The following is a 27,078-nucleotide window of genomic DNA, read 5'->3' on the forward strand; positions in this document are numbered from 1 at the left end:
AGCATAACTCTGACTGGTGTGTGATTTGCTCTCTCATCATTTGGTAATTAAGGAAATTTCCAAAACACCACAGGAGAGGTCAGCTAACAATTTACCTTCGGGCAGACATACAGCAATGAGCAGAAAACAACCAGACAAAGTCTGAATCTTTCCATCACTTCCAATCTGGAAGCAAGCAACATAGACAAAACTACAATAGGCATATGTATGATAATTTGCGATTAAAACATTTAGCATATTACAAACTAAAATACAGTAGTGTTAGACAAGAGAAAGTGCTATATACAGTATGCGCAAAAGAGCAGACTACTTATTAGAGCTTGGCAATATGGACAAAAATCTATATTGTGATAAATTGCCTGAATTGAGATGATAACAAATAGAACAATAAGTTTAGAACATTAATCTGCAAGTTTTTTTTATCCTTTAAAACTACTAGTCGAATAGTTGTGGCCATAAATTGTCCCATTAACAATCACCCATATTAGGAAATGTATTTAATTTCAAACTTCACATTGCTATATAGGCTACTTATCGTAACCAACGATATCAGCAAAATGCCTGATCAGTATGGTTGATGATGATAATTTGGGGTTTATAGTCCCAGCTCTACTTATTAAATTGCCTGGTTTCACCTCATGTAACCTTATATAAATGTTAGTTGAAGGTTATGAAGGTTAAAAAGCAGACAGAGGAAGGCATCATCTCCAGGGAATAGCCTAAAGATTTGTGGACTAAGCATAAAATGGCAACCCCTGAAATCAACACTCTCTCAACTTTATATTCTAAAGCTACTGTTCAGACTGCATTATTTATAATTAACCCCCACGCCAAACCCAGTAAACTGGCTTCTGAGATACAACTCATGCAAATGGGCTCCCCATCTCCTCAGAATGTCAATAGAGGGTCATGGCACAATTGTGTCAGAGAATGGCCTGTGTGACTGAGCCCCTTCAATTCCAAATAATACACATGCAATTCAATTATTTAGAAATCATCCCATCTGGGCTTCTTTATCTAATAAAATTAAAGGCCAAAGTATTCAAGACAAATATGGCTGAGAACAACGGTGTGTGTTAGTGTCTGTGGAATACTGTTTGTGTCGGTGTAGAGGGAACTAAAAACCAATTTATCCATACATAGGCCAAATTGATCTCTTTAGCATCGCTGTGCGCCTTTCAAATTTTTTAACAATGCAGAGGGCACCATATAGCTCCCCATTGACATGAATGTTTGACGGTAGTTTGGGGCAGGAGGTCCTGTATAATCACAAACTCACTACCTTCACAACAGCTATGCTTGACAGCTCTGTGCTGCTCCGCAAAGGGCAAGAAATAAGAATGCCCTGACTTCTGCAGTCCCGCCTTATCTCAGCTCGCTGGTCACCATAGCAGCACCCACCATTTTCACTGGTCACCCCCAGGGCCAATTCCTCCTTTGGCCGCTTCTCCTTCCAGTTCTCTGCTGCCAATGACTGGAACGACCTACAAAAATCTCTGAAACTGGAAGCGCTTATCTCCCTCACCAGCTATCTGAGCAGCTCACAGATCACTGCACATAGCCCATCTATAAATAGCCCAAACAATTACCTCCTACCCAACTGTATTTATTTATTTAGTTCCCTCGCACCCCAGTATTTCTACTTTGCACATTCACCTACTGCAAATCTACAATTCCAGTGTTTTTAATTGCTATATTGTATTTACTTCACCACAAGCAGCAGGCAACCTTGTCACGAAAATCAGAAAAGCAATCAAATTAAATCGTTTACCTTTGATGAACTTCGGATGTTGTTTTCACTCACGAGACTCCCAGGTAGATAGCCAAAGTTCATTTTTTCCCAAAATATTATTTTTGAAGGTGAAATAGCTCCGTTTGTTAGTCACGTTTGGCTGAGAAATCGACCGGAAATATTCCAAATTAGCTCCATAATATCGACAGAAACATGGCAAGCGTTGTTTAGAATCAATCCTCAAGGTGTTTTTCAAATATCTATTCGATAATATATCAACCGGGACAATTGGTTTCTCAGTAAAAGCGATTGGAATAATGGCTACCTCTGTACTTTACGCAAGATTTTCTCCGGGAGCATCATGTGACCACTTGAGCAATGTAGCCCCCTACGGGTATTCTTCAACATAAATGCGTAAAACTACGTCACAATGCTGTAGACACCTTGGGGAATACGTACAAAGCGTAAGCTGGTTGATGGCACATTCACAGCTCAATGGGGACTCATTGGTACGCAGCGCTTTCAAAATATGGGGCACTTCCGGATTGGATTTTTCTCAGGCTTTCGCCTGCAACACCAGTTCTGTTATACTCACAGACAATATCTTTACAGTTTTGGAAACGTTAGAGTGTTTTCTATCCTTTCAATTATATGCATATTCTAGCATCTTGTCCTGACAAAATATCCCATTTAAAACGGGAACGTTTTTTCCCAAAAATTAAAATACTGCCCCTAGAGTCACAACAGGTTTTAAACAAAGGTAAAATAAAAAAAATGAGAGTAGCAGCAGTGTAAAAGAGGGGGAGAAGGGGCAATGCAAATAATCTGGGTAGCCATTTGATTAGATGTTCAGGAGTCTTATGGCTATGGGGTAGAAGCTGTTTAGAAGCCTCTTGGACCAAGACTTAGCACACCGTTACCGCTTGCCGTGAGGTAGTGGAGAGAACAGTCTATGACTAGGGTAGCTGGAGTCTTTTACATTATTTAGGCCTTCCTCTGACACCGCCTGTTAGAGGCCCTGGATGGCAGGAAGCTTGGCCCCAGTGATGTACTGGGCCGTTCGCACTAATCTGTTGTGCCTTGCTGTCAGAGGCGGAGCAGTTGCCATACCAGGCAGTGATGCAGCTGTAGAACCTTTTGAGGATCTGAGGACCCATGCCAAATATTTTCAGTCTCCTGAGGGGGAATAGGGTGTCATGCCCTCTTCACGACTGCCTTGTTGTGCTTGAACCATGTTAGTTTGTTGGGGATGTGGAAACCAAGGAATTTGAAGCTCTCAACCTGCTCCACTGCAGCCCCTTTGTCTTGATCACGTTGAGGGAGAGGTTGTTGTCCTGGCACCGCACAACCAGGTCTCTGACCTCCTCCCTATAGGCTGTCTCATCGTGATCAGGCCTACCACTTGTGTCAATCACAAATTTAATGATGGTGTTGGTGTCGTGCAGTCATGAGTGAACAGGGAGTGCAGGAGGGGACTGAGCACGCACCCCTGAGGGGCCCAGTGTTGAGGATCAGTGTGGCGGATGTGTTGTTACCTACCCTTACCACCTGGGGGCAGCCAGTCAGGAAGTCCAGGATCCAGTTGCAGAGGTAAGGTGTTTCGTCCCAGGGTCCTTAGCTACTACGGTGAGCTGTAGTCAATGAATAACATTCTCACATAGGTGTTGCTTTTGTCCAGGTGGGAAAGGGCAGTGTGGAGTGCAATAGACATTGAGTCATCTGTGGATCTGTTGGGGTGGTATGCAAATTGGAGCGGGGGTAAGATTTCTGGGATAATGGCGTTGATGTGAGCCATGACCAGCCTTTCAAAGCACTTCATGACTACAGACGTGAGTGCTACAGGTCGGTAGTCATTTAGGAAGGTCACCTTAGTGTTCTTGGGCGTAGGCACTATGGTGATCTGCTTAAAACATGTTGGTATTAGACTCGGACAGGAAGAGATTGAAAATGTCAGCGAAGACACTTGCAGGTTGGTCAGCGCATGGTCGCAGTACACGTCTTGGTTATCCGTCTGGCCCTGGGGCCTTGTGAATGTTGACCTGTTTAACAGGTCTTACTCACATCGGCTGAGGAGAGCGTGATTACACAGTCTCTTGGAACAGCTGGTGCTCCCATGCATGTTTCAGTGTTATTTGCCTCGAAACGAGCATAGAAGTAGTTTAGCTCATTTGGTAGGCTCGTGTCACTGGGCAGCTCGTGGCTGTGCTTCCCTTTGTAGTCTGTAATGGTTTGCAAGCCCTGCCACATCCGACGAGAGTCAGAGCAGGTGTAGTACAACTCGATCTTTGTCCTGTATTGACGCTTTACCAGTTTGATGGTTCGTCGGAGGGCATAGCTGGATTTCTTATAAGCTTCCAGGTTGGAGTCCCACTCCTTGAAAGAGGCAGCTCTACCCTTTAGCTCAGTGCGGATGCTGCTTGTAATCCATGGCTTCTGGTTGGGGTACATACGGTCACTGAGATGTCAACGTCATCGATGCACTTACTGATGAAGCCAATGACTGATGTGGTGTACTCCTCAATGCCATTGGAAGAATCCCGGAACATATTCCAGTCTGTGCTGGCAAAACAGTCCTGTAGCTTAGCATCGGCTTCATCTCACCACTTTTTAATTGATCTAGTCACTGGTGCTTCACACTTTAATTGTTACTTGTAAGCAGGAATCAGATTTGCCAAATGGAGGGCGGGGGAGAGCTTTGTATGCGTCTCTGTGTGTGGAGTAGAGGTGGCCCAGAATTTGTTTTCCTCTGGTTGCACATTTAACATGCTGACAGAAATTTGGTAAACACGGATTTCAGTTTCCCTGCATTGAAGTCCCAGGCTACTAGTAGTGCCGACTCTGGGTGTGCGTTTGCTTATGGCGGAATACAGCTCATTCAAAGCTGTCTTAGTGCCAGCCTCTGACTGTGATGGTATGTAAAAACCGCTACGAAATATACAGAAACTCTAGGTAGGTAGTGTGGTCTACAGCTTATGAGATACTATACCTCAGGCGAGCAATAGCTCGAGACTTCCTTAGATATCGTGCACCAGCTGTTATTTACATAGTCCGCTGCCCCTCGTCTTACTAGACGCCACTGTTCTATCCTGCTGATACAGCGTATAACCAGCCAGCTAGCTGTATGTTAAGTGTCGTCGTTCAGCCACGACTCCATGAAGCATAAGATACAGTTTTAAATGTCCCATTGGTAGTTTAATCTTCCGCATAGGTCATCGATTTTATTCCCCAAAGATTTCACATTTGCAAGTGGTTTATTCGATCACCTACGAATTCTCAGAAGGCAGCCCGCCCTTCAGCCCCTTTTTCTCCGCAAATCACGGGGATCAGGGACTCCCGAGAAAGCAGTATATCCTTCGCATCGAGCTCGTCAGACTTGTGAAAGGGAAAAAAGGATTCTGCTAGTCCGTGGTGAGTATTCGCAGTCCTGTGGTCTAGAAGTTATTTTCGGTCATAAGAGACGGTAGCGGCAACATTATGTACAAAATAAGTTTTAAAAATGAGTTACAAACAAGGCAAATAAACAAACAAAAAAACACAATCGGTTGGGGACATGTAAAACGTCTGCCTTCCTCTCCGGCACCATTTCTGTTCTCGGTGCACTATTTCTATGCTTCATGTTTTTAAGTTTAGTTTGTGTGTCTTTTACACCATCTTCAAAACACAATATTTTTGGTTATGGAAAATACTATATTTCACAGTGGTTTAGATCTACAATGTCCACTTGTTTTGTCACACAAATTGAAAATAGGAGAACTATTCGAATTTTAGCAACCAGAAAATGGTGGAGCGATTTCTGCATATTGCACCTTTAAAATACCATTATAGACAATATTGTAAAAATCTATACTGGTATGTGAAACCATACAGATATAACTTTAAATACGACAAGCCCTAGTCTCCTCCTAGAACATTTGAGCATCTGCCACAATTACATACGATTTAGTTCTGCGATTCTGAAACGTCCTAAATATGAGCTATAACTGTAAGTCACCCTGGATAAGAGTCTGCTAAATGACAAATGTAAAAACACTCACCAAACAGTTTATTAGGTACACCACCCAGGTCATGAAAATGGATCGCACCTACAGACAGTGAGTCACGTGGCTGTGGCTTGCTATATAAAGTAGGCAGACAAGCATCCAGTTACTGTTGATTGAACATTAGAATGGGCAAAACTAGTGACCTAAGCAACTTGGAGCATGGTATGATCGTCGCTGCCGGCCAAACTGCCACCCTCCCGAGTTTTTCAAGCATGACAGTGTCTATCTCGGACCTCCATAATCAACTGGCGGACTGTGGACCGGATCCATAACGGGGTCAATACGTACCGGGCTTACCTGGTATCATATAAACACCCAAAAGATGTGGAAGAACCCTTAGAATTATAGAAAATGATCTTTAAGAAACAGCAACAACAAAAAATCTCTGCCCCATGCAAAATGTGTTGAATTGCACGAAATTTGGTTAAAATTGCAACATTTTACCTTCCCCAACAAGAGGTGTGTGAACAGTGTTCCACTCCTATCAGCTAAAAATAAGAAGAAGCAGCTCGTGGGCACACGATCACCAACACTGGATAATTGAGGAGTAAAAAAATAAAATTAAAATAAATAAAATAAAATCGCCTAGAACATGACAGCATGTTCAGTTTATTTGAGTAGCCAGCGCACTCCACAGACCCAATAGAGCATCTTTGGGATGAGATGGAACGGGTTGTTTGCTGCATGAATGTACTGGCATCCATTCTGCAGCAACTGCATGATGCCATTGTGTCAGCATGGACCAACATCCCTGTGAAATGTTTCCGACACCTAGTAGGGTGGGGGTCCGACCCAGTACTAGGTGGGTGTACCTGCTAACTGGCCTGTGAGTGTAGTTTACTACATTAACACGTCTCCGCCTGAAAATCGTCCCGCTCCTAAAAATTATGCAAAATGTAGCTCAAGTCAAGTACCCAATCTATTCTACTTCTCTCAAACTCTGGATCTCTTTCAAATTACCCCTTGCCTATTGGCTGATATGTAGCCCAATAATAGCCTACCGGTAGCCTAACATGAAAAATTGGCCATGTGAGAATATCTGATCATTTAACCTATTTATTTGGCTGTTGTGCATTTTGATATTGCCTAGGGTGGCAAAATTGCTGGGACCAGGGCTCCCAAGTTAGCTAAGCCTAAAATAACATTTTGGAACTGCTGTTGGGTGGGACCAGTTGTTGCAGGAGCAGGTGGGAGTTCACCAAAAAAAACAGGAGAAAGTGGTGGGTGCGGTATAAAAAAGCTGCAGGAGCAGGATGAAGAAATTAGTCCTGTGCAGACCTATATTGTCACAGTTCATCAAGTGTTGCAGTAAATTGTTTCCAGTTCATATAAAATTGTCATATTGGAAGCATTTTGTTTAATAATATTATATTAAGGTTGAGAATCTATTACGAATAGCTGAAATGTGTCTCCATTGTGTCTATCTGTTTGCTTACCTCACAGGTGCAGGTCAATCGCCGTGGATGTGGTGCCTCCTGCTGGAGCTGATACACTGGTGCAAAAACAGAACACAGTCAGTAAAACATCATGATTACAGTGCTCCCTACAATATTTTAATCATTAGAATACATTTATACTCACGATAAGATTTCCACACTGGTGGTCTGTATTCATCATGGTCTGAGGAAGGAAGAACATAATATATTTTTTTTCTTTTTTTTTTTAAATCAACATTGACAGACGAACAAAAATCTTTGTTCCCTGATTTACAGTGCCTCCAGGTGGCCATTGTATCACACTACACTTAAACTGTGCTGATTAAGCCACCTGACAAATTTGATTTGCTCCATCGACAGCAAGTGAACAGATTCAGTAACAAAAGACATCATATTTTTTACAAAAAAATGTTATTACACTAGCGGGCCTTTAGCACATCTGAATTGCCTTTGAGAATAATATAGGTTACTCATTTTAGGCTACACGCAAGATACTTTGAGACTAGCCTAATCAACAATACCAAACTAATGCAGTGTATTTTATGCACATTCACAATAAATCTAGCATTAATATTAGCTTACACTTATTGTACAAGAGAAGTAAGAGCATGCATACATTAAAAAATGTATACATCATGGTGCCAAACCAAACTGTTTTATGGGGGCATGGAATTGACTTTTCATATTACACTTTTTTTCAGCGCAGCTCATCTCACTAAAAAGGAGGTGCAGCTGGCCCCAAGACGCAGTATCTGGCCATGGAGTTATGACATAGCCTCCGCACATCCATCCATGTTGGTGGTGGACTGGCAGTAAATGCACCATTTTTTTGTCATTTAACTCGTAGAGCAGAGTTCAAGAGACAGTTATGCTCTCCTTTAATGCCTCAGCCACATTGCAGTGTAGGAAGCATAAACATAAAAAAGAGGCAGAACACAAAACTCTTCTAACACGTCTGGCATTGTTGATATGGTCGCTCTGTCTCCACTCATAGCAACACATCCTTACAAAAAAATACCACTGTTCTATACTAAACCGTACCACATGCAGTTTGGGTAAATACCATTGCCTAGGATACCTTCAAAAGATAGCTACTACTTACTACTGCCAAAGATTTGAATTAGGCTACTTCAAAGATGTTCTGACCTTCAAAAAACGAATGCACTACAGACTGCTGCAGACTGCTTTTAACCACAACCCACATCCTGAAAGGACTATGGCATGCGTGTTCCAACAGAATACACTGGATCTGTCGGAAGCACAGAGCTTCCCGTTTCATCCCCCACAGCCTGGATGTCAGCTCTATCTTAAACTTGAAATGGAATACATTTCCTGTCCCCTAACTTATTTATGCATTTTCTCTCCCTTTCCCAGTCGGACCAAAAGTGACAGACATGTCGATGCCTACCCCTGTATAGCATCCCCCTATCATTGTTGCTAAATTGCCAATAGTTTTTGTTTGATGCAACAACAACAAAAAAACACGGCAATAGCCTGTAGTCTACTATTCCAGCTCTTGAAAAGGGTCCTTTGCCAATCATCACAGACAGGCTGACAAAGTGTGTCATTCAACACCTTGTGATGCCCTCTGGTGATCAAGAGGTTTTGACATGACCTAAAAGGCTGTAACGCTTATAATGACTAAACTGTTAGTTAGCTAGCCAGCCAACATCGTATCTACAAATCTGCTGACGCAAAATACGTTTTCATCTCGCGCGAAAGAACTCTATACAGGCCTCCCGACATGGCCAAAAAGGGTAGCTGGATAGCCAAACACTGACCACATTTCGATAGCATAACATTTGCATATCTGTCACATGCATTACTTGGAAGATGACGTTAGAGCTGGTATTGGAACTAGAAATGTATCAAACTGACAGAAGCGAACAGTTTGCTCGCTTAACTTAACTTACCAAAGACATTTAGAGCCATTCTTGGTGCTTTAACTGATGCCCAATAGATGACAATTTCCACCGCAGTTTAGAAAGCTGATAATGGGAATACAGTGAATACATATTAATTTGCGAGAAAACATATAGCAACAAGAAAATGTTAAACTGTATAAACCGTTCCTACTACAATAACAGAGCCAGTCCAGGCTAGCTAGCGTTAACTACTTAACGTTAACGCGTTTGCTCACACTGTGAGTCACCGCTACGCTAGAGCCGCCGACTTCATGGCAAAAATAAACAAATACAAAGATCGCAAACATTAATTCATCTGCATTGGGGATAAAGCCAATATGTACTCTATCCGATGCATATAGACAATATAGTTGAGCCCAACACATTGTACTTACACCACATCACCGTATCCATCTATAACGAAGTCGCCATCTTGTGATATCACGCGACCATCACACTCAATTTCAGGCCAAAGTGTTACCATGGGTACCATGTGACGCTGCTCAGAATAGGATGGGGCTGGGTTAGTTCTATCTGGTATCCTTCGGATGTCCCTACCCATTTTAAATTTCAACTTCAACGGAGTAACGTCAGATTTGGGAAGTCCCAAGGATCCCGGAAAGCATGGACCATCAGCAGCAATCCAGTTAATTCCACCATGTGAGAAGGAGAGGATCCATAAGCTTAATGCGTGCAATGTTGCCTAGTACAGGCAATGTTTGAGCTATCGAATCATAGATCCTGCAATGCGGAGGCAAGAGCACTACTTCCTGTGCCACCGGTCATACACACGTACACATTGATTTTGTGTTGTAGATATGTGGTAGAGTAGCGGGCTGAGGTGCACACACTTAATATGTCGTGAAATCTGTTGTGTGCATTGTAATGTTTAAAAAAAGTTGTATAACTGCCTTCATTTTGCTGGACCCCAGGGAGATTAACAGAAATGCAAAATACCTATGGAAGGTGTGTGCTACCAACTCGATCTTGTGGGATCATGAGCAGGATAGCCAGATAAAGCCCAGGCCTTGTGCCATAATACCATAATAGCAGTCATTTTATTACACATGTAGGCCGTAGTTGGCAGCTAAGAGCTGAAATACATACAAAGCATATAAGTAATTAAACAAAAACAGTTAAAAATCAGGATGGGAGCCGAAGCAGTTCGTTTTTGGAAGTGTGAATGGGCTGAGCAGTTGAAGAATAATGGTCATGACGGGGGGGGGGTCATGATCAGACAGGTCCAAAGCTATTTATCAGCACAGCTCGCCGTCCACTCACATACAGCCAGTTGCATTATTCTCCCCTTCCCTGTCTTACAGCATCCTCAAATAATTTTGATGCACTGAGAGAGGTAGGCACGCTTTTTCTGTCTTCAGAAAAGTTTCATGCTTTTAAGTACAAAGTCATACACACAGTGTTTTGTTCATGAATAATGTGGTATATTTAGAGGTTACTTATAAGTGGATGGTATTGTTAAGATGCACTTGTACTTTTTAGGATGATATCAACATTCTGAATTCAACATGTGGTTAATAGCTAGCTAAGGTATTTAGCATCCTCGAATGATCCCAGTCCCTCCTATTGTGCATCTGTTGTAGAAAGAGGCGACGATTCTCAGAACATACATGCTCTACAAATATTTTATTTCCTTTTGGATGCAGGTATGTGGTTTTATCTATGTAAAATATGTTATGTATAATGAGTATTATTTTTTGTATTCAAAAATAATTGATGCACTGAGAGAAAGAGGCGATGATTCTCAGAACATACGTGCTCTACAAATGTTTTATTTCCTTTTGGATGCAGAGTGTGAGTTCTGTTTGATTAAAACTACCTGATCTCCAAAGTCCACGTTTATAGTCTCAATCAACCATACACAACGCAGAGTTACAGCGGTGCAGTATAGCACCGTCTACACGGGGTCAATTCAAAAGCCCAGGCACTTGTGTCACAAGGAGTAAGCCTAGTGCTCATGTCTCTGCACAGGGTCTAACCGAAATTTACTTAGTATAGCGCTTAATATAGCGCTCAAGAAGTTTATAATCTCAAAATGCAAGTTTGTGATCTACCTCACTACAAAGAGATTGGAATTGTCTATTCATATGCAATCCAACAGTTGAACTAAATCTCATCTCAAATCTAAAATATTTTCCAAGATCGAGAGGAATGTATGGCGTCGGAATAAATTTTCCCCTAGATAAAGATTTCAGATCAACTTCCCCAATCCTAATGCAAAACTGACCCAAAAGTATTGTAATTTACTTAAACTCACTTGATTGCAACCAACCTGCAGTTAACATAACTATATGCTTTGTTTTGAGCTCAAGGGCACACACTATAGAGAAATACATCTTAATCCAAAATCTGGTGTTCCTTTGAAAGTGTTTTGCAAGGAAATATACAAAATAACTCACATTTTAAATAGTGAAATACATGCAATTTTAATTCTGTAATTGGTAACATCTTTACAATACATGCCTTCTGTTTCGTCATCCTTCAACAAAAACTTGGAAAATGTACAATTTCATGACCAACACGGAACAATTTTGGTTGCTCGAGTAAAATAGGTAGTCACAGCTGTAGTTTCAAAATCATGATCACCATCTGCAGAAGACATATTTACATTGCAAACAGGATCAGGAAAGCAACCATCAAGCAGAACAGACCCATGGCTTCAGAGGGCAAATCCCAGGATAGCTTAAGAGAAAAGCTGCTGTTTTAGGGAGGGGTTCCTGGGGAGAAAAACAAGTTTGTTCGATCCATGAATCAAAGCTGTGGGAGAGACTTGCAGCCATTCAATTGTTAACCATTTTCCTAAACATGTCAAAAAAGCATATGAGAAAAATCAGCAAAGATGCACATTGTTGAGGGTATATAGTAGGGCACCATATCTACTAATGGCAATATTTACCTTGCATATCCGATGATAAGGCTGCCGAACACAGTCCCGATTCCAGCACCAGAACCGGCCACTCCAACTGTGGCAGCTCTCGCACCAATGGACTTGGCTGCTGTGTCAATGTCTCTGCTCACGGCGCTAGTCTGGAAACCCCTCAGTGCTACCTGGAAAAAGGTGCTCTGTGGCACAAGGGCAGTACTAACCAGGGAGCAAAAAATATATATTTTTTAATTTAAATCATTTTTAAATATATTTTTTGAATTTAAATCATATTTTTTTAATATATTTTTTGGGGGACTAAAATTACCAAATTGACCATAAACAGCTTGAAGATAATCTTACATGTTTGTAATATCTAAGACAACATTCAGATCATTGCAGAGGGGTTCAGTATCATTTAGAAGAGAGGCAGAGGGTTGTTTTCTTATGTAACATTTCTATCTGCAACATTTTACCTAAGGAAAAAAATCTAGAAAGGTAGCACCATATAAGTTGTTGTTCCTGGAGGTAAGGGAACTAAAGGGTAAATGCGCAAGTAGACACTCACCTCTCCTGTTCTGACATCCGGTTGGGAAAGCACAGACGCAGAGAGGGGTCTGTATAAGGCAGTGGATCCAGAACGGACCTGTACATTGAAAAACAGTAACATCAACTTGATTATTAACACACCACCTCCCCCAAAAAACATTTGCTAATTGATTCGCAGGGGGACGACAATCACAAATACATCACAACTGACCAACTTTACAAGGTAGATGTGGGCAGTACCACATGGTACATAGCAAGCTACTAGTTACAGAGCTAGTTTTTACTAGTTTTTTTTAATAAGCATGGTAAGTGAAAAACCTAATGAAATAGCCCACTCCCGACCTATAATTCGGCCGCTATATAACTTTTTATGCGTTGTTTGTTGGCAACCTTGTTATTTATGAAGTTTTTGGAAAAGATCCTGCTGGAACGATACACAAATTATACCCACCACAATGCACATAGCCAAATGAAGCCCTTCGTATTTCAGAAACAGTCTTTGGTACTTTATTTCTGCATGGCCTTGAAATTACAAAGAAAGCTCATTAGCTAGCTAACGAGCGCTGGCATAGCTAAAACTAGCTACATAGCTTAGGTGACAAGTTTGAGTTTATTTTTATTTTTACAGGGACAGTGCACATTAATCAACGTTTCAGTAAAAGTGCCGGTTTTAGCCAGCCGGCTAATTTTCAACCGCAGTCCCTGGGCAGGTTATTAAAAACAATTACAATATAGACAATAGCAACATAGAACAAGCAAGACATAGCAACATAGGACAAGCAAGACATAGCATACAGACAGAGCAACATAGGACAAGCAAGACGTAGCATACAGACAGAGCAACAGAGCAAAAAGCAGCAAGACAAAATTCATAAAAGCAACAAAGTGTTTCCACACCTCACAAGCTACAGACAACAGACAACATGGAAAGCGGCAACACACAGCTAGGGACCATGTTCACAAATCTGATTGACCTTTAGCCATGTCTTCAAGCATTTTGTGAAAGTGTGATATGTGGTGCAGTTATGTGTGTCTGATGGCAGTGTATTCCAGACATGGGAAGCTCTCACAGAGAATGCAGATTTATTAAAGGTGCTTTTCTTTAGGGGAACAATACAGTCACCTCTCATGGCAGACCTTGTGGATCTGCTGCCATATGTCTGGGTTTTCTGTTTAACAAAAATATTGAGTGGAGGGGGAGCCAGGCCATTAAGGATCTTGAATACAAGACATGCGTCGGTGTATTGCACAAGATTTTCCCAACTCAAGAGCTCATGCTTTCTAAGGATTTGACAATGATGATGGCTATTGGGCTTCCTATCAAGCACTTTGAGAGCCTGTTTGTAGACAGACTGAATAGGTTTTAATGTTGTACAGCAAGCTTGGGCCCAACTAGTCAAGCAGTATGTTAAGTGGGGGAGTATCATAGAGTTGAAGTACAGTTTTGCTACCTCTGTAGTCAAACAATTTCGTATAAATCGGAAATTAGCTAGGTTGAATTTAGTTATTTGAATTACCTTTTTCACATGCTTTTTAAAAGAGAGGTTGGAATCAAGTATGATGCCAAGGTACTTAAAATCGGATACCACCTGGAGCTTCTCCCCTGACACATAGACATCTGGCTCAGTAGCATCTGTTGCCCTCTTTGTGAAGAACATGCAAACAGTTTTTTTCACATTGAGATGCAAACACGAGTCACTGAGCCACTTTGTCAACTGGACCATTACAGTAGTGAGTTCTTGTGCAGCTTGTTGTTTGCTCTTTGCATGCACATATATCACTGTATCATCTGCATACATTTGAACTTCAGACCCAGTACAGACAGAAGGCAGATCATTAATGTACAGGCTGAACAGGGGGGGGCCCAGTATTGACCCTTGGGGCACGCCCACATCATAGCTACGAGTGGGCAACAGCTCATTGCTCACTCTGACACACTGACTTCTGCCTTCAAGGTAAAGTTATTTTCCAAGAGCTGGTTTAAAAAATAAAAAAAACAAAACACTTCAACCACGTTACTTGCCATTCAGTGTGCACAATTGCGTTACAGCAGTTCCTAAGTCAAAAATAAGTACAAGTTCAGCAGGCCCACGTACCTAATCAACATTATACTATGACAACTTATATGTAACGCTATCATTACTTTCACAACTCACCAGTGCATGAGTAGTGATGAACTTCGCACAGGCGTACATATTGGTTTAATGTGTTGACTGATCATCAACTAAAGACGAGTCACCTGGTTCTCTCTCTCTAAAAAATGAACTTGAGGTCAATGAGAATTTCTCCCCAAAAAATTAAGAAACCGCGAATCCATACATTATTATATGTGCAAAACAACTGTCTTCACATAAATGGTGTGGATCCAAAACGACTTTAGATAGAAGATTGATTGTTAAAATGTTTCCGCGCAGACCTCCATTTGCCTCCCCTTCATTTACCGGCTGCAGAGTTCGAAGCGCCGAGGAACAACTTCGCATGCCAGAAGCCATGTTTACTCAGATTCCCGGTAGTTGGGATTTACGACATCAGACGTCATTCCCTGACACCTTTGTTGGAACATTGGAAAGAAAAAAGTACAATGACAGCCTTTTCAATTTTGTTTCTATCAACCATATATGTTTCTATATATCAATCAAATATCTATTGTATTCGTTTTAATGAAAATGTGACATGTTTTACTCATGCTACTAGTGATAATAAACTCAAACTCAAGGTGGTAGTAGGACAAACTCAAAAGGGGTTCTTTCTACTTGTGTGTGTTCACCAATGATGTTGAAATGCTATTTTCTAATTCTCTGGGAATGCATGTATCAGTTTTGCCCCACATATTTGTTTTAACCCAATAATCATTTTTAATTCTAGTTTTCCTGCTCTTTAGCCTTTTGCTGTATTCATATATGGCCAGTGCCATCCTTTTCAAATGTTCTCTTGTCTATTAGAATTTGACAAAAATTGATAAAACCACAAGATTTATTTATAGTTTGGTTTTCACTATTCAGAGCAGATCAGTTGTAACATGATCCATGTCCAGCAGAGGGATCTGTTGTGTAAGGCCTATGTTATGTAGCGGCAGCTAGGCAAGGTATCATTCCTGCTGTACTGACCCAATCCCAATGTGAAACTTCAACCCTAACGCCCTGTACACTTCAGAGATCTGCATTATTTGCGTATATTTGGATATCATTCTCACTTATTATTTTAGCTACCTATACATTAGGCTATATATTCCCCCTTTTCCTCTTTGCATCTTCAAAGAAATACACATTGCCATTTAATCTGTATTCATATTGTGACTTCTCCTTGGAAGAAGGAGAGAGGCACCCTAGGAGGTACGTAAAGGAGTTGATGAAATCTTGTTAAGACAGACAATCAGATGAGAGGAGGTCCTAACTAGTCAATGATATACATTGATCAAAACATGTAGACACTGTAGACTTTAAGGACAGGAGTTGCACACATGCCATAGAACAACATGAACAAGGAAGTGACAGACTAATAGTGCATTGTTGGTAAATGGTTACAGACTGACTGATCTGCAAGTAATAATAGATATGTATTTGTTATGCAAAGTGATTTGTAGATCAGTCAGTCTGTGTGGAGGAGGATGAAGACCGTTAGTGATCTGCAGGACATAGTAAAACACACATGCTATCAATGACATGCAGCTTTTCTCATAGACGGGGGAGGTTACTATGTGAAGGAATGTGTTAGGATTGGAAGTTTTCTCTTTTATGTTTCTTTTGAGATGGTATGGCCTCTCAGGACCCCCAAGACCAACTGGATGAGGCTGTTAAAAAGGCAGAACGCCTTGCTGAGGAGCTCAACCAAGAGAAGGACCCACAAGCCCAACTGGATGAGGCCATTAACGAGGCAAAAAGACTGGCTGAGGAGCTCAACCCAGAACGGGTAATGTAACAAGTCGTACATTACTGGTAATGCAACCCCTACAGCTCCCATACGTGCAAAAATATTCCCAACACAACCCCAGCACTACAGCGTTATGATTTATTATTGCTTTATGTTTGTCAAAGTAGACCCCACATGCCACAAATGTGAATATAAACGTAGACTCTGTGATATGACCTGAACACGGGCATCAATGATATTGCCCATTGAGCATGAGGCACAAGGGTGCACTTGTTAGCATCCCTGTGAATCTCTACACATGTTAGCAGTGTGAGTGAGCCAGAACCCGGGTCTACTGCAGGTGCCTTTCCTCAGCTGACAAATCACTTCACCTTATGTGAAAATAAAAGTATTGCTTGTGCTCCATATGTGCACAAGCAAGCCATGCTTGTGGGAGACTTTTATTAGTGGGCCAGCCATGATAATTGAAATGCACTTTTTAGGAAAAGAAGAAGAAAAAGACAAACAAGCCTCCAGGGATTAGGTTCAGATGGAGACAAAGGGATGAGAGAGGACAGATTGTTTCTCAAACCAGGAAGGTAACTACATCCACTTCTGTTGGTAAGTTTCATCCTGTCTAGGTGTTTAATTGCATTGATCCCTGATCTGACTTCTTCCTTTCAAACATACTGTATCATAGCATATCAAACGTTTGTTGCCGTGCCATAGGCCGGTCTAGTACCATCTACCCACAGCACATAATACATTACATGCAGGTCTGATCCCACCTTTCCCTGTCTCTAACTGTTGTCTGTCTCTGATGAAAATACATATTTAACGAAAGGAGACTCAGAATTCCAGCAAATCTTTTGAATTAAAAACTTTTTTTATTACCAATTTCTTTCAGCTCCAAGGGCCAGTATATTAAGAGCCAGACTAGTACAACATTTTGGGCCAGTCACTGAGGAAGAATCAGGTATTGATGAGCGATTGAATATATTAATCTATACCATTCCTTGTTATTCAGTGGCCTTGTAATTAATTTATTGTATTTTTATTAAACCTGTAATTGGTAGTTGAAACAATAACAAAGCACACTCCCTTCCCCTGTTTTGGTTAAAAGCTGAGTAAAGGGTTGGCGAAACCACTTTCAATTTATTGACAGAGCTATTATTGCAATAACTTACCATCAATGTTATTAAAATAATAGGTTTAACCATATAGCATTAATATAAATCCCAAAATGGCTTTATCAACTTCTGAATGTCCCTTGAAGTCTAATCCTTTCCTTTTTTGCATATCTTACTTTAGAGATGAGGACCAGTAGATTGGAATCCACTCCAGTTTTAAACATTGATGAAGAAATAGGTATGTTTAAATTGTTTTACTTTCAAAATTGGTCTTGGTGTTACTGAATTATACTGCACTACATCTTTATTTTGACAGTGATGCAACATTTTAAAATGTGTTTACAGAATTTCAGATTTGAGATCAAATGTTTGATATGAGGTTACAGTACAGAATGTCACCTTTTATTTCAGGTTATATTTAGACTTTTCTGATTTACCGTTTCGAATCGAAGGCACTTTATATGTCTAGTTGCAAGTTTTATTAGGCGTATGTACAGGATACTGATGGTAACACGATCCAACGAAATACTTACTTGCAGGTAGCTTCTCGACAAAGCAAATAAAAATGCTGGAGTTCAGAGACAATTTCAACATTTTAGCATCACTGTCCAGAGTGCAATAACAACATCCTGGCAGAGCGTTTTCCTCCACATTTCCTTTAGTATGAAGCAATCTGCCATTCCACATTATAGAATTAGTCTTAGTTGAATTCATTCAAATCCACAATTACAGACAGTGGTTCCTTTTGTAACCACTGTCTGTAATTGTGAAAGCTTGGAAGCATTTGCCTTTGAGGAGAGTTTACTCTGTAGTCAAAATACACTGAGTGTACAAAATATTCCTAATATTGAGTTGCACTCCCTTTTGCCCTCAGAACAGCCTCAATTCGTCAGGGCATGTACTCTACAAGGTGTCGAAAGCATTCCACAGGGATGCTGGCCCATGTTGACTCAAATGCTTCTCACAGTTGTGTAAATTTGGCTGTATGTCCTTTGGGTGGTGGACCATTCTTGATACACACGGGTAAATGTGGATCGTGAAAAACCCAGTAGCATTGCAGTTCTTGACAGAAACCATTGGACCTGGCACCTACTACCATACCCATTGCAAAGGCACTTAAATATTTTGTCTTGCCCAGTCACCCTCTGAATGGCACACATACACAATCCATGTCTAGATTGTCTCAACGCTTAAACATCCTTCTTAAACTTGTCTCCTCCCCTTTATCTACACTGGTGGATTTAACAGGTGACATCAATAAGGGATCATAGCTTTCACCTGGTCAGTCTGTCAGGGAAAGAGAATGTTTTGTACTCAGTGTGTTGTTGCTGTTTTAAGAACATTCAGAATTTCTATTCGATGATGGGATCAAGTTATATTGTTTGATATTCCAATTTAGACTTTACTCAACATTTTGGTCTGCCATGTAATTGAATTTACTGTAGAATCAACGCTGAGGTTTTTGGCTTGTCACACCATAGATTGTGCAGAGTTATAGCTGCTGTCACCTACTTACAGCCCTATGTGTGTTTTAATAGATTAATTGAATCATTTTCGTGTTTTCAAAAAAGCAATACTTCATAGAGAAATTAACATCCTCCTAGCTGACTACTTCAGCCATATCTCTCCACAGTGATGGCAAATATGCACTTCATGAACAGGGTGTTTAAAAAAAAGTGGCTTAATGTGTTATATCAAAGTTCAAATCTATTCTTGTTTATTGTTGTATATAAATATTGTCCTTGATTGTTTCTTACCATTGGATGTACCAGAGGTGATATGTGGTTGTCTGACAAGCACCATCCATGTTGGGCCTGGGAAACGTATAATACTCGTAGGAATAAATGGTATGTGCAATATCTACAAGAACCAGTGATGTAGCAATGCAATGTAAAACAACATTAATTCAGACTACATTTTTCTCCTCAAAGTCACTACAATGTCACAGTGCCTGTGCTGACCTGCACAACTTGTCTTAGCACTGGGTACTGGCCTGCAACTGTCAACTGTGACACCATATACCATGTAGATCTGTTCAGCTCTTTTGAAGAGCTGAAGGTGTCAGCCCCAGGAATGTCCCGTCTGGCGTTTATGCGGATTTTGGAGCAGCGTACTGACTACTTTGGCAGGGTAACAATCAATTATACTCAGCTTTACCAATGTATGACTTCAGGTTAACTATGTTACAAAACTTTGTGTAACATAACTTTATTTCCAGTACTATAACTATGTTTAAACTTCAGGTTTCTTGCTACAGTATGTGTTAGCCTCCTGCACCACTGTCCTGCCATGCACCTTATCTGTACCCCTCTTGCATCCAATATTTCATGCTGTTTACAACATAAGTACTCGTCTTACTTTTGCATTGACTTTCACCTGCTTTGCTGTCAACACTATGTACTGGCCCTACTTTAACTTAAATCCAGTCAGCCATAGTGAATTATAGCATGTTTTGTTTATACTATTGTTGTGAGTTATTGAATATACAGTATTTTCTTTATGTATTTTTCCCTCACCAGAACAGAATGATCTGTGGCGACACTTTTCAAAAAAGCTTCTTTGAGTGGACTTACTGCCGCTCTGAAATTGATCAGGTCTGTGATATACAGTACTTTGACTGCCCAGCCTGTGCACCCAGCATGCTTGCAGTGTCTGTGGATGGGAACAAGAAGCTGTATCAATTCAAAAAAGGGTATGTAAAACTATTCATAATTTATCAAATAACACCGTACTCTATATCATTTAAACAATCCAAACAACGTTTGCCTTTTCTTTGTCTAGTGTGAACGTTTTCAAATGCAGTTGAGGTCATTTTTAACTTAAATGTTTTGAGTTTGTGATGAAATGAATTATCAACACTGTCAAGTGTCCCACAATCAGTTACTGAGGTTGATTGCTATTTCATATGTCATATATTTAATGTATTTCACATATCCTTTCAAGGAGTGATGACAAGGGATTCTTTGATGGCGTATTTATCTGCAAGGATGAGGATGTCTGACTTTGTGAACTATGGCCATACAAAGACTAAACATGTACGTTTCCTGTGTATCGTCTAATCTGTGAAATAGGACTGGCCTCGGGCCATCTGACTCAAAGGCAGACTCGTTATACACTATTCCAATAAAAACACATCATTTGGAGAGATGGTAATCCTCTCTCTTCAAGTCCAGGGTCGTTACTCCACTCCCTCTGTTCAGAAATACAATACACTTTACAAGTACTTCTTTTTGACAGTCAACTTCTGATCTCCATTGTAGCGAACACAGGGAGTAGCTCAGCGCCCCATCTAGATTTTAAAAACCTAACCACTGTCCCGTTAACACTTCCCCCCCGAAAACGTTATTTCTACCTATACTCTTCTACTTCCCTTGTCTAGGGTTATGGAAAAGGGGTATGTGGAGCATCCCAGTGGACAGCAGCTAAAGAGCCGTCAAGGAAAACAAACAACAAACTTGATGAAGAGGGACTCGAAGTTGCCGTCTGCCGCCAAGGAATACTTCTAAGGAGCCTCAACATGATGCGTGGAGAGATATTTGCGTACCCACTGTTCTTGCAGAAGGAATTGTCTGGCAGCAGGAACATACAATTCATGTGTACGGATGTGATCTTGCGATACGTTTGTAGCTCACTTTATATGAAGAATATCTAAATGCATATTCTCATGAAACTGATTAAGATCAAATGGTTGGCATGCTGATGCCCCATAAATGTTTCAATGGTAAATCATGGTGAATTTGGCCAAACATTTATGATTGACAGTGATACATGTGAGGGAGAGTGAGGAATACATTTGTGCATAAAGTAGGTTAAACTGGAGAAACGCGGTCCTCGGCCTTGATCCAGTCATCGTCCCATTTCTTGCCACTGTAAGACAAGAAAACATAAGGAATGTCATGTTTTTAAGCATAAATAGATCATAAATCATTCAATATGTAATTGTGAGCAAGGGTTGCACCTATTCCTTTGAAAAGGGTTTTATGATTTTTGGTTAAACCTCATCTGACATTGGTCAAGTGCCTTCCTCTCAAATATAATATTTCAACTACATAAAGTACCTTTCAAAAGTATTCATACTCCTTGGATTTCACCACATTTTATTGTGTTACAATGTTGGATTGAAATTGATTTAATTTATATTATTTTGTCAACAAGCAACTCAAAATTAATACTCTAATGTCAAAGTGGAAGAAGATTTAGACTTTTTATAAAGGCATGCCCAAGTTAGTTCACAAGTTAAATTTGGTTTAACAAATCACATAATATGTTATATGGACTCAATAGGGGTTAACATTATTTTTGAATAACTACCCATACATCTGTACCCCATACGTAGAGGTTGTAACGGTTTTCTTCTGGTGAAAGAGAGGCGGACAAAATGCAGCGTGGTTAGTTGTGTCCATCTTCAATAAAGATGAAAATACAACAATCTACAAAATAAGAAATGTGGCGAAAAAAAGAAAAAAAAAACAGTCCTATATTGTGCCACAAAGACAAGAACAATCACCCACAAGAGACCTAAAGAATATGGCTGCCTAAATATGGTTCCCAATCAGAGACAACGATACACCTGCCTCTAATTGAGAACCACTCTAGGCAACCATAGACTTACCTAGAGTACTACTCTAACCACAATCCCATAACTACACACAACCCCAGACAAAACAAACCACATAAATCCCCATGTCACACCCTGGCCTAACCAAAATAATAACGAAAACACAGAAATACTAAGGCCAGGGCGTGACAAAGGTCCCTCAGTCAGGTATTGAATTTCAAGCAACAAAGACTAGGGATCTTTTCGAAAGCCTCATAAAGAAGGGCAGTGATTGGTAGATGGGTCACAATAACAAATCAGACATTGCATATCTCTTTAAGCATGGTCAAGTTAATTATTATGGTGTGGATTATGTATTAAATGTTCCTGAGTTGCCAAGTTCAAGTTTGGACTTAAATCTGATTGGAAATCTATTGCAAGACTTTTAAATTGTTGTTTAGACATGATCCCCAACATATTGACAGAGCTTGAAGAACTATAAAAATAATAATGGGCTAATTTTGCACAATCCTGGTGTGTTAAGCTCTAAAAGACTTACCCAAGAAGACTCACAGCTGTAATCACTGTTAAAAGGTGTTTCCAAGGGGTCTGACTACTTTTGCAGGGCACTGTAACATCCAATACCAAGGTACAGCCAAAACCATATGTATTTGGAGAGTGAAGATAAAATGTGAAATTTGGATCTTAAACTCCAGAATTTAAGATTTTAAATAAAACGTTTAATTTACTATAACTTTAATACACTTTAAGTAAATTTGTCCAAATACTTATGGCTTCTTCAAATTGGGGGACTATATACATAAAGTGATTTACTTTCTAAATTGTGAAAAGGTGACCTGTACTATCGCCTCATATGAAACATTTGATTTCAAATCCAATATCCTGGAGTTTAGATTCAAATTGTACATTTTAAATTCACTGTCCAAATACATATGGTGTTGAGTGTACAGTATATCCTCAATTCATTCTAGGAGATTAGTTGAAGTAAACATACCATCCAGAGCATGGCTTCCACCTCACTTTCTGCTCCTGCCCCTTTATTATGCAACAAATAAAAATGTCTGTTTTATTTTAAAGCTGCACTATGCAGAAATGGCTCCACAATGTCATGGTAGCTAATATCAGCTGTTTGAAGCTGTTGTACAAAACCAAAGTAAAAGACTCAAAAACAAAACTTAAGAACGGGATAGAAATTACACACACTGTAGAACAGATCTACCGCTTCTTAGACTTGCTTTCAAGTAGAATGATGATCTGTAACTAACATTTCTATGTGAATTTGGTCAGGCCACCCAGAAAGTTACATATTGCCACTTTAACTACAATTGGTGTTGCACTAGGATTAGCCTGTAAATACAGTCACAGGAATGTCAATGTTCTGCAGATTTACCTCCTCTTAAATTCTATTGGCAAGAATCTTGAGAATAGGGAAAATCGTTTGCCCCCAGATCCACTGGACACTCTGAAACAATAAATGCATTAATATATTTAATCACCACCCACCAAAACATTAATAAAGTTAGCAGGACAGTCAATTGCATTATTCATTTTACATCTATGCCTAGCCTTAGACTACACTCTTAGAAATGGTTCTTTGGCTGTCACCATAGAAGAACTTTTTGGTTCTGGGTAGAACCCTTTTGGTTCCATGTAAAACCCAATAGAGTTCTACCTAGAACCAAAAAGGGTTCTCATTTGGGGATAGCTGAAGAACCCTTTTGGAACGCTTCTTTCTAAGAGTGTACAGTATGCCTGCCTTCTGAAATGTAGGGGACCATCAATCACTGGAATTGTTTTATACATTTATTAAAATCATAATTGAAGTTATTGACATCATTAACATTTATGAATAAACAATATAAGTTCGATACTAATTTACCTTTTTGCATGTAGTCATATTTCCTCTTCCTTGGTCGGGGTTGGATGGGGTAGGATGGGGTTGGATCGGGTAGGATGGAGTATCATGGGGTTGGATACGGTTGATGGGGTTGACTGCTCAGCAGTCAGGAGTTGGGTTTGTTGAGGGCGACACGGTGACAGGACTTTCTCCCCGTCTTCTTCGGTTTGGTGTGGGTGTAGCTTGTCTCCTGGGTGGTGGGGGTTATTGGGGGTTTAACCTGGTTGGGGATCCAGGTGAAGCTGGTCTCCTGGGTGGTGGGGGATATCGGGGGTTCAACCTGGTTGAGGATGAGGGTGAAGCTGGTCTCCTGGGTGGTGGGGGATATTGGGGGTTAAACCTGGTTGAGGATGGGGCGAAGCTGGTCTCCTGGGTGGTGGGGGATATCAGGTGTTCAACCTGCATGAGGATGGGGGTGAAGCTGGTCTCCTGGGTGGTGGGGGATATCAGGGGTTCAACCTGCATGAGGATGGGGGTGAAGCTGGTCTCCTGGGCGTTGGGGGTTATCAGAGGTTCAACCTGGTTGAGGATGAGGGTGTAGCTGGTCTCCTGGGTGGTGGGGGATATTGGGGGTTAAACTTGGTTGAGGATGGGGGTGAAGCTGGTCTCCTGGGCGTTGGGGGTTATCAGAGGTTCAACCTGGTTGAGGATGAGGGTGTAGCTGGTCTCCTGGGGGGCAACTATATCAGACAGTTCTTGGGCAGCAATAGGGGGAGGGTTGTAGTGTGGGGGTATGGGTGTTGATTGCCACTGCGAAATAGAACATATTAAGGAAATGGGACAGAGAAGTGGACAACAGTTTCCAATTGGCAGAGGTGAACATGTATATTTAAGCAATAAGGCACAAGGATATACCACGGCTAAGGGCTGTTATTATGCATGATGCAATGCAGAGTGCCTGGATACAGCCCTTAACCGTGATATATTGGCCATATACCACAAACCCCCGAGGTGCCTTATTTCTATTACAAACTGCTTACCAATGTAATTAGAGCAGTAAAAATAAATGTTTTGTCATACGGTCTGATATACCAAGGCTTTCAGACAATCAGCATTCAGGGCTGGAACCACCCAGTTTATATATACACTTCTACACAGGATATGTGAAAAGAATGTGTTGAAATGTTGCTTGCCTGAACTTACTCCTCTACTTTAATAATAACAATAATTATACGTGAAACATACATAGCTTTACAATTGTAGAAACTAACAAACAATCAATAATCTTACTAAACAGCAGCAGACTAAACAAAAGGAAGGAAAGCATTAAACAAAATACTTTGGCGCAAACATGACTCCTTTGTCCTTATCTTGTCCACATTCGGATTGTGCCCACATTTTTAGAAATGCGTCTACACATGGTCTTATCAGTCCACTGTGTCCGCATTGTGAACAAATTTACTGGTCCCGCCTTGTAAGCTAATTCTTTGACAGATATTTTATTTATTTGAAGACACGTATATATTCCATAAGTCAATGGTGCCACCTGTCAATGATTTTAGAAGACAGGATAATTTAAATGGTTTTACTGTCAACTCCAGACGTGGTCAGGAAGATCTGATCACAATGCTTCTTTTAATCGTCTACACCTGTCTGAAAATGTGGGAACAATCAGACTGTGGACAAGATCAGGACATATAATGCATGTTAGAACCAGGTATAAACGGGGCTAAATAGAGGTAAGAAGGGCTCAAGGAAAGGGTGTGAGTATGTGAGAGTGAGATAGCAGGTGAGTGAGCGAGCAGGTGTTGTGCATATGTGTGAGTGTGTGTACAAGTGTGTGAAACAAGAGGTGTGTGGGAATGGTGGAGGGGGAGGTAAGGGTAGGCCATGGTGAAGAGGTGTGGGAATAGTGGGGAAATGGTGGAGGCCATGGTGAAGGTGGGAATGGTGGAGGGTAGGCCATGGTGAAGAGGTGTGTGTGGGAATGTGTGGAGGGGAGGTAAGGGTAGGCCATGGTGAAGAGGTGTGTGTGGGAATGGTGGAGGGGGAGGTAAGGGTAGGCCATGGTGAAGAGGTGTGTGTGGGAATGGTGGAGGGGGAGGTAAGGGTAGGCCATGGTGAAGAGGTGTGTGTGGGAATGGTGGAGGGGAAGATAAGGGTAGGCCATGGTGAAGAGGTGTGTGTGGGAATGGTGGAGGGGAAGGTAAGGGTAGGCCATGGTGAAGAGGTGTGTGTGAGAATGGTGGAGGGGAAGGTAAGGGTAGGCCATGGTGAAGAGGTGTGTGGGAATGGTGGAGGGGGAGGTAAGGGTAGGCCATGGTGAAGAGGTGTGTGTGGGAATGGTGGAGGGGAAGATAAGGGTAGGCCATGGTGAAGAGGTGTGTGTGGGAATGGTGGAGGGGGAGGTAAGGGTAGGCCATGGTGAAGAGGTGTGTGGGAATGGTGGAGGGGGAGGTAAGGGTAGGCCATGGTGAAGAGGTGTGTGGGAATGGTGGAGGGGGAGGTAAGGGTAGGCCATGGTGAAGAGGTGTGTGGGAATGGTGGAGGGGGAGGTAAGGGTAGGCCATGGTGAAGGGGTGGGTTTTTAGGCGGGACTGAAAGATGATGATGGACTTCCAGAGCCTAGGAGCAACCCTGGAGAAGGCCCTGTCACTGAAACTCTGGAGCTTGGGCCTTGGGTTGACAAGGTGGCCAAATGTGGTTAGAGAGAATAAAGTAGACGGCACGGGTCAAAATTTTGATTGATGACCCTGTGTCCATGATGACGTGTACATGTCCAAATATGGGCCTCCGGCCAGGCCATCCTGTTCCTGTGGTCACGTGTTAGAGGGTGTGTGTGTTAGAAACAAGGTCCCTTGGCATTGTGTCCATTTCAAGCTTTAAACAACAATTAAACAGCCATCAAAATAATGTTTCTCAGCCTAGTTTCCTATTTAGTTCTCTTTATATGTACAGGCACAGAGCTTCCAGATGGCTCCAGCCTAAGGATTTTCAGTGCATGTACACCTGGGGAGATTAGAACCCCAAAGAAAAGATCCTAAAGGTAATTTCAGATTCAGGTTTATCATGACAGCCTCTTTATGAAAGGCCTTTACTTATGGCTAAACAGTTTTCTACACATCTTATTAATGAATGATGTGGGCATACCCTGGATTTACA

General features: G+C 41.1%; 2 protein-coding genes across 2 annotated transcripts in view; both read right to left on the reverse strand.

Annotated features, from left to right (window-relative positions):
- The window catches only part of LOC135517557 (N-chimaerin), a 53,358-nt gene extending 43,764 nt beyond the window's left edge, over positions 1 to 9,594 (reverse strand). The window contains exons 1-4 of the mRNA XM_064941970.1: positions 9,508 to 9,594; positions 9,122 to 9,196; positions 7,354 to 7,392; positions 7,209 to 7,264 (exon numbers count right to left, since the gene is read on the reverse strand). Coding sequence (XP_064798042.1) covers positions 7,209 to 7,264; positions 7,354 to 7,392; positions 9,122 to 9,140 — 114 coding nt within the window. The 5' untranslated portion in view covers positions 9,141 to 9,196; positions 9,508 to 9,594. The remainder of the gene's footprint in view (positions 1 to 7,208; positions 7,265 to 7,353; positions 7,393 to 9,121; positions 9,197 to 9,507) is intronic.
- Positions 9,595 to 11,652: 2,058 nt separating this feature from the next.
- Positions 11,653 to 14,737, reverse strand: LOC135518582 (ATP synthase F(0) complex subunit C3, mitochondrial-like). Its single transcript, XM_064943744.1, has 4 exons — positions 14,699 to 14,737; positions 12,548 to 12,639; positions 12,027 to 12,212; positions 11,653 to 11,847 (listed from the first exon to the last, which is right to left on the reverse strand). The coding sequence occupies exons 1-4, from the start codon at positions 14,735 to 14,737 to the stop codon at positions 11,814 to 11,816; spliced, it is 351 nt and encodes a 116-aa protein (XP_064799816.1). The 3' UTR covers positions 11,653 to 11,813.
- Between the last annotated feature and the right edge of the window lie 12,341 nt (positions 14,738 to 27,078).

The sequence above is a fragment of the Oncorhynchus masou genome, chromosome 28 (assembly GCF_036934945.1).
Source record: "Oncorhynchus masou masou isolate Uvic2021 chromosome 28, UVic_Omas_1.1, whole genome shotgun sequence".
Taxonomy (NCBI): domain Eukaryota; kingdom Metazoa; phylum Chordata; class Actinopteri; order Salmoniformes; family Salmonidae; genus Oncorhynchus; species Oncorhynchus masou.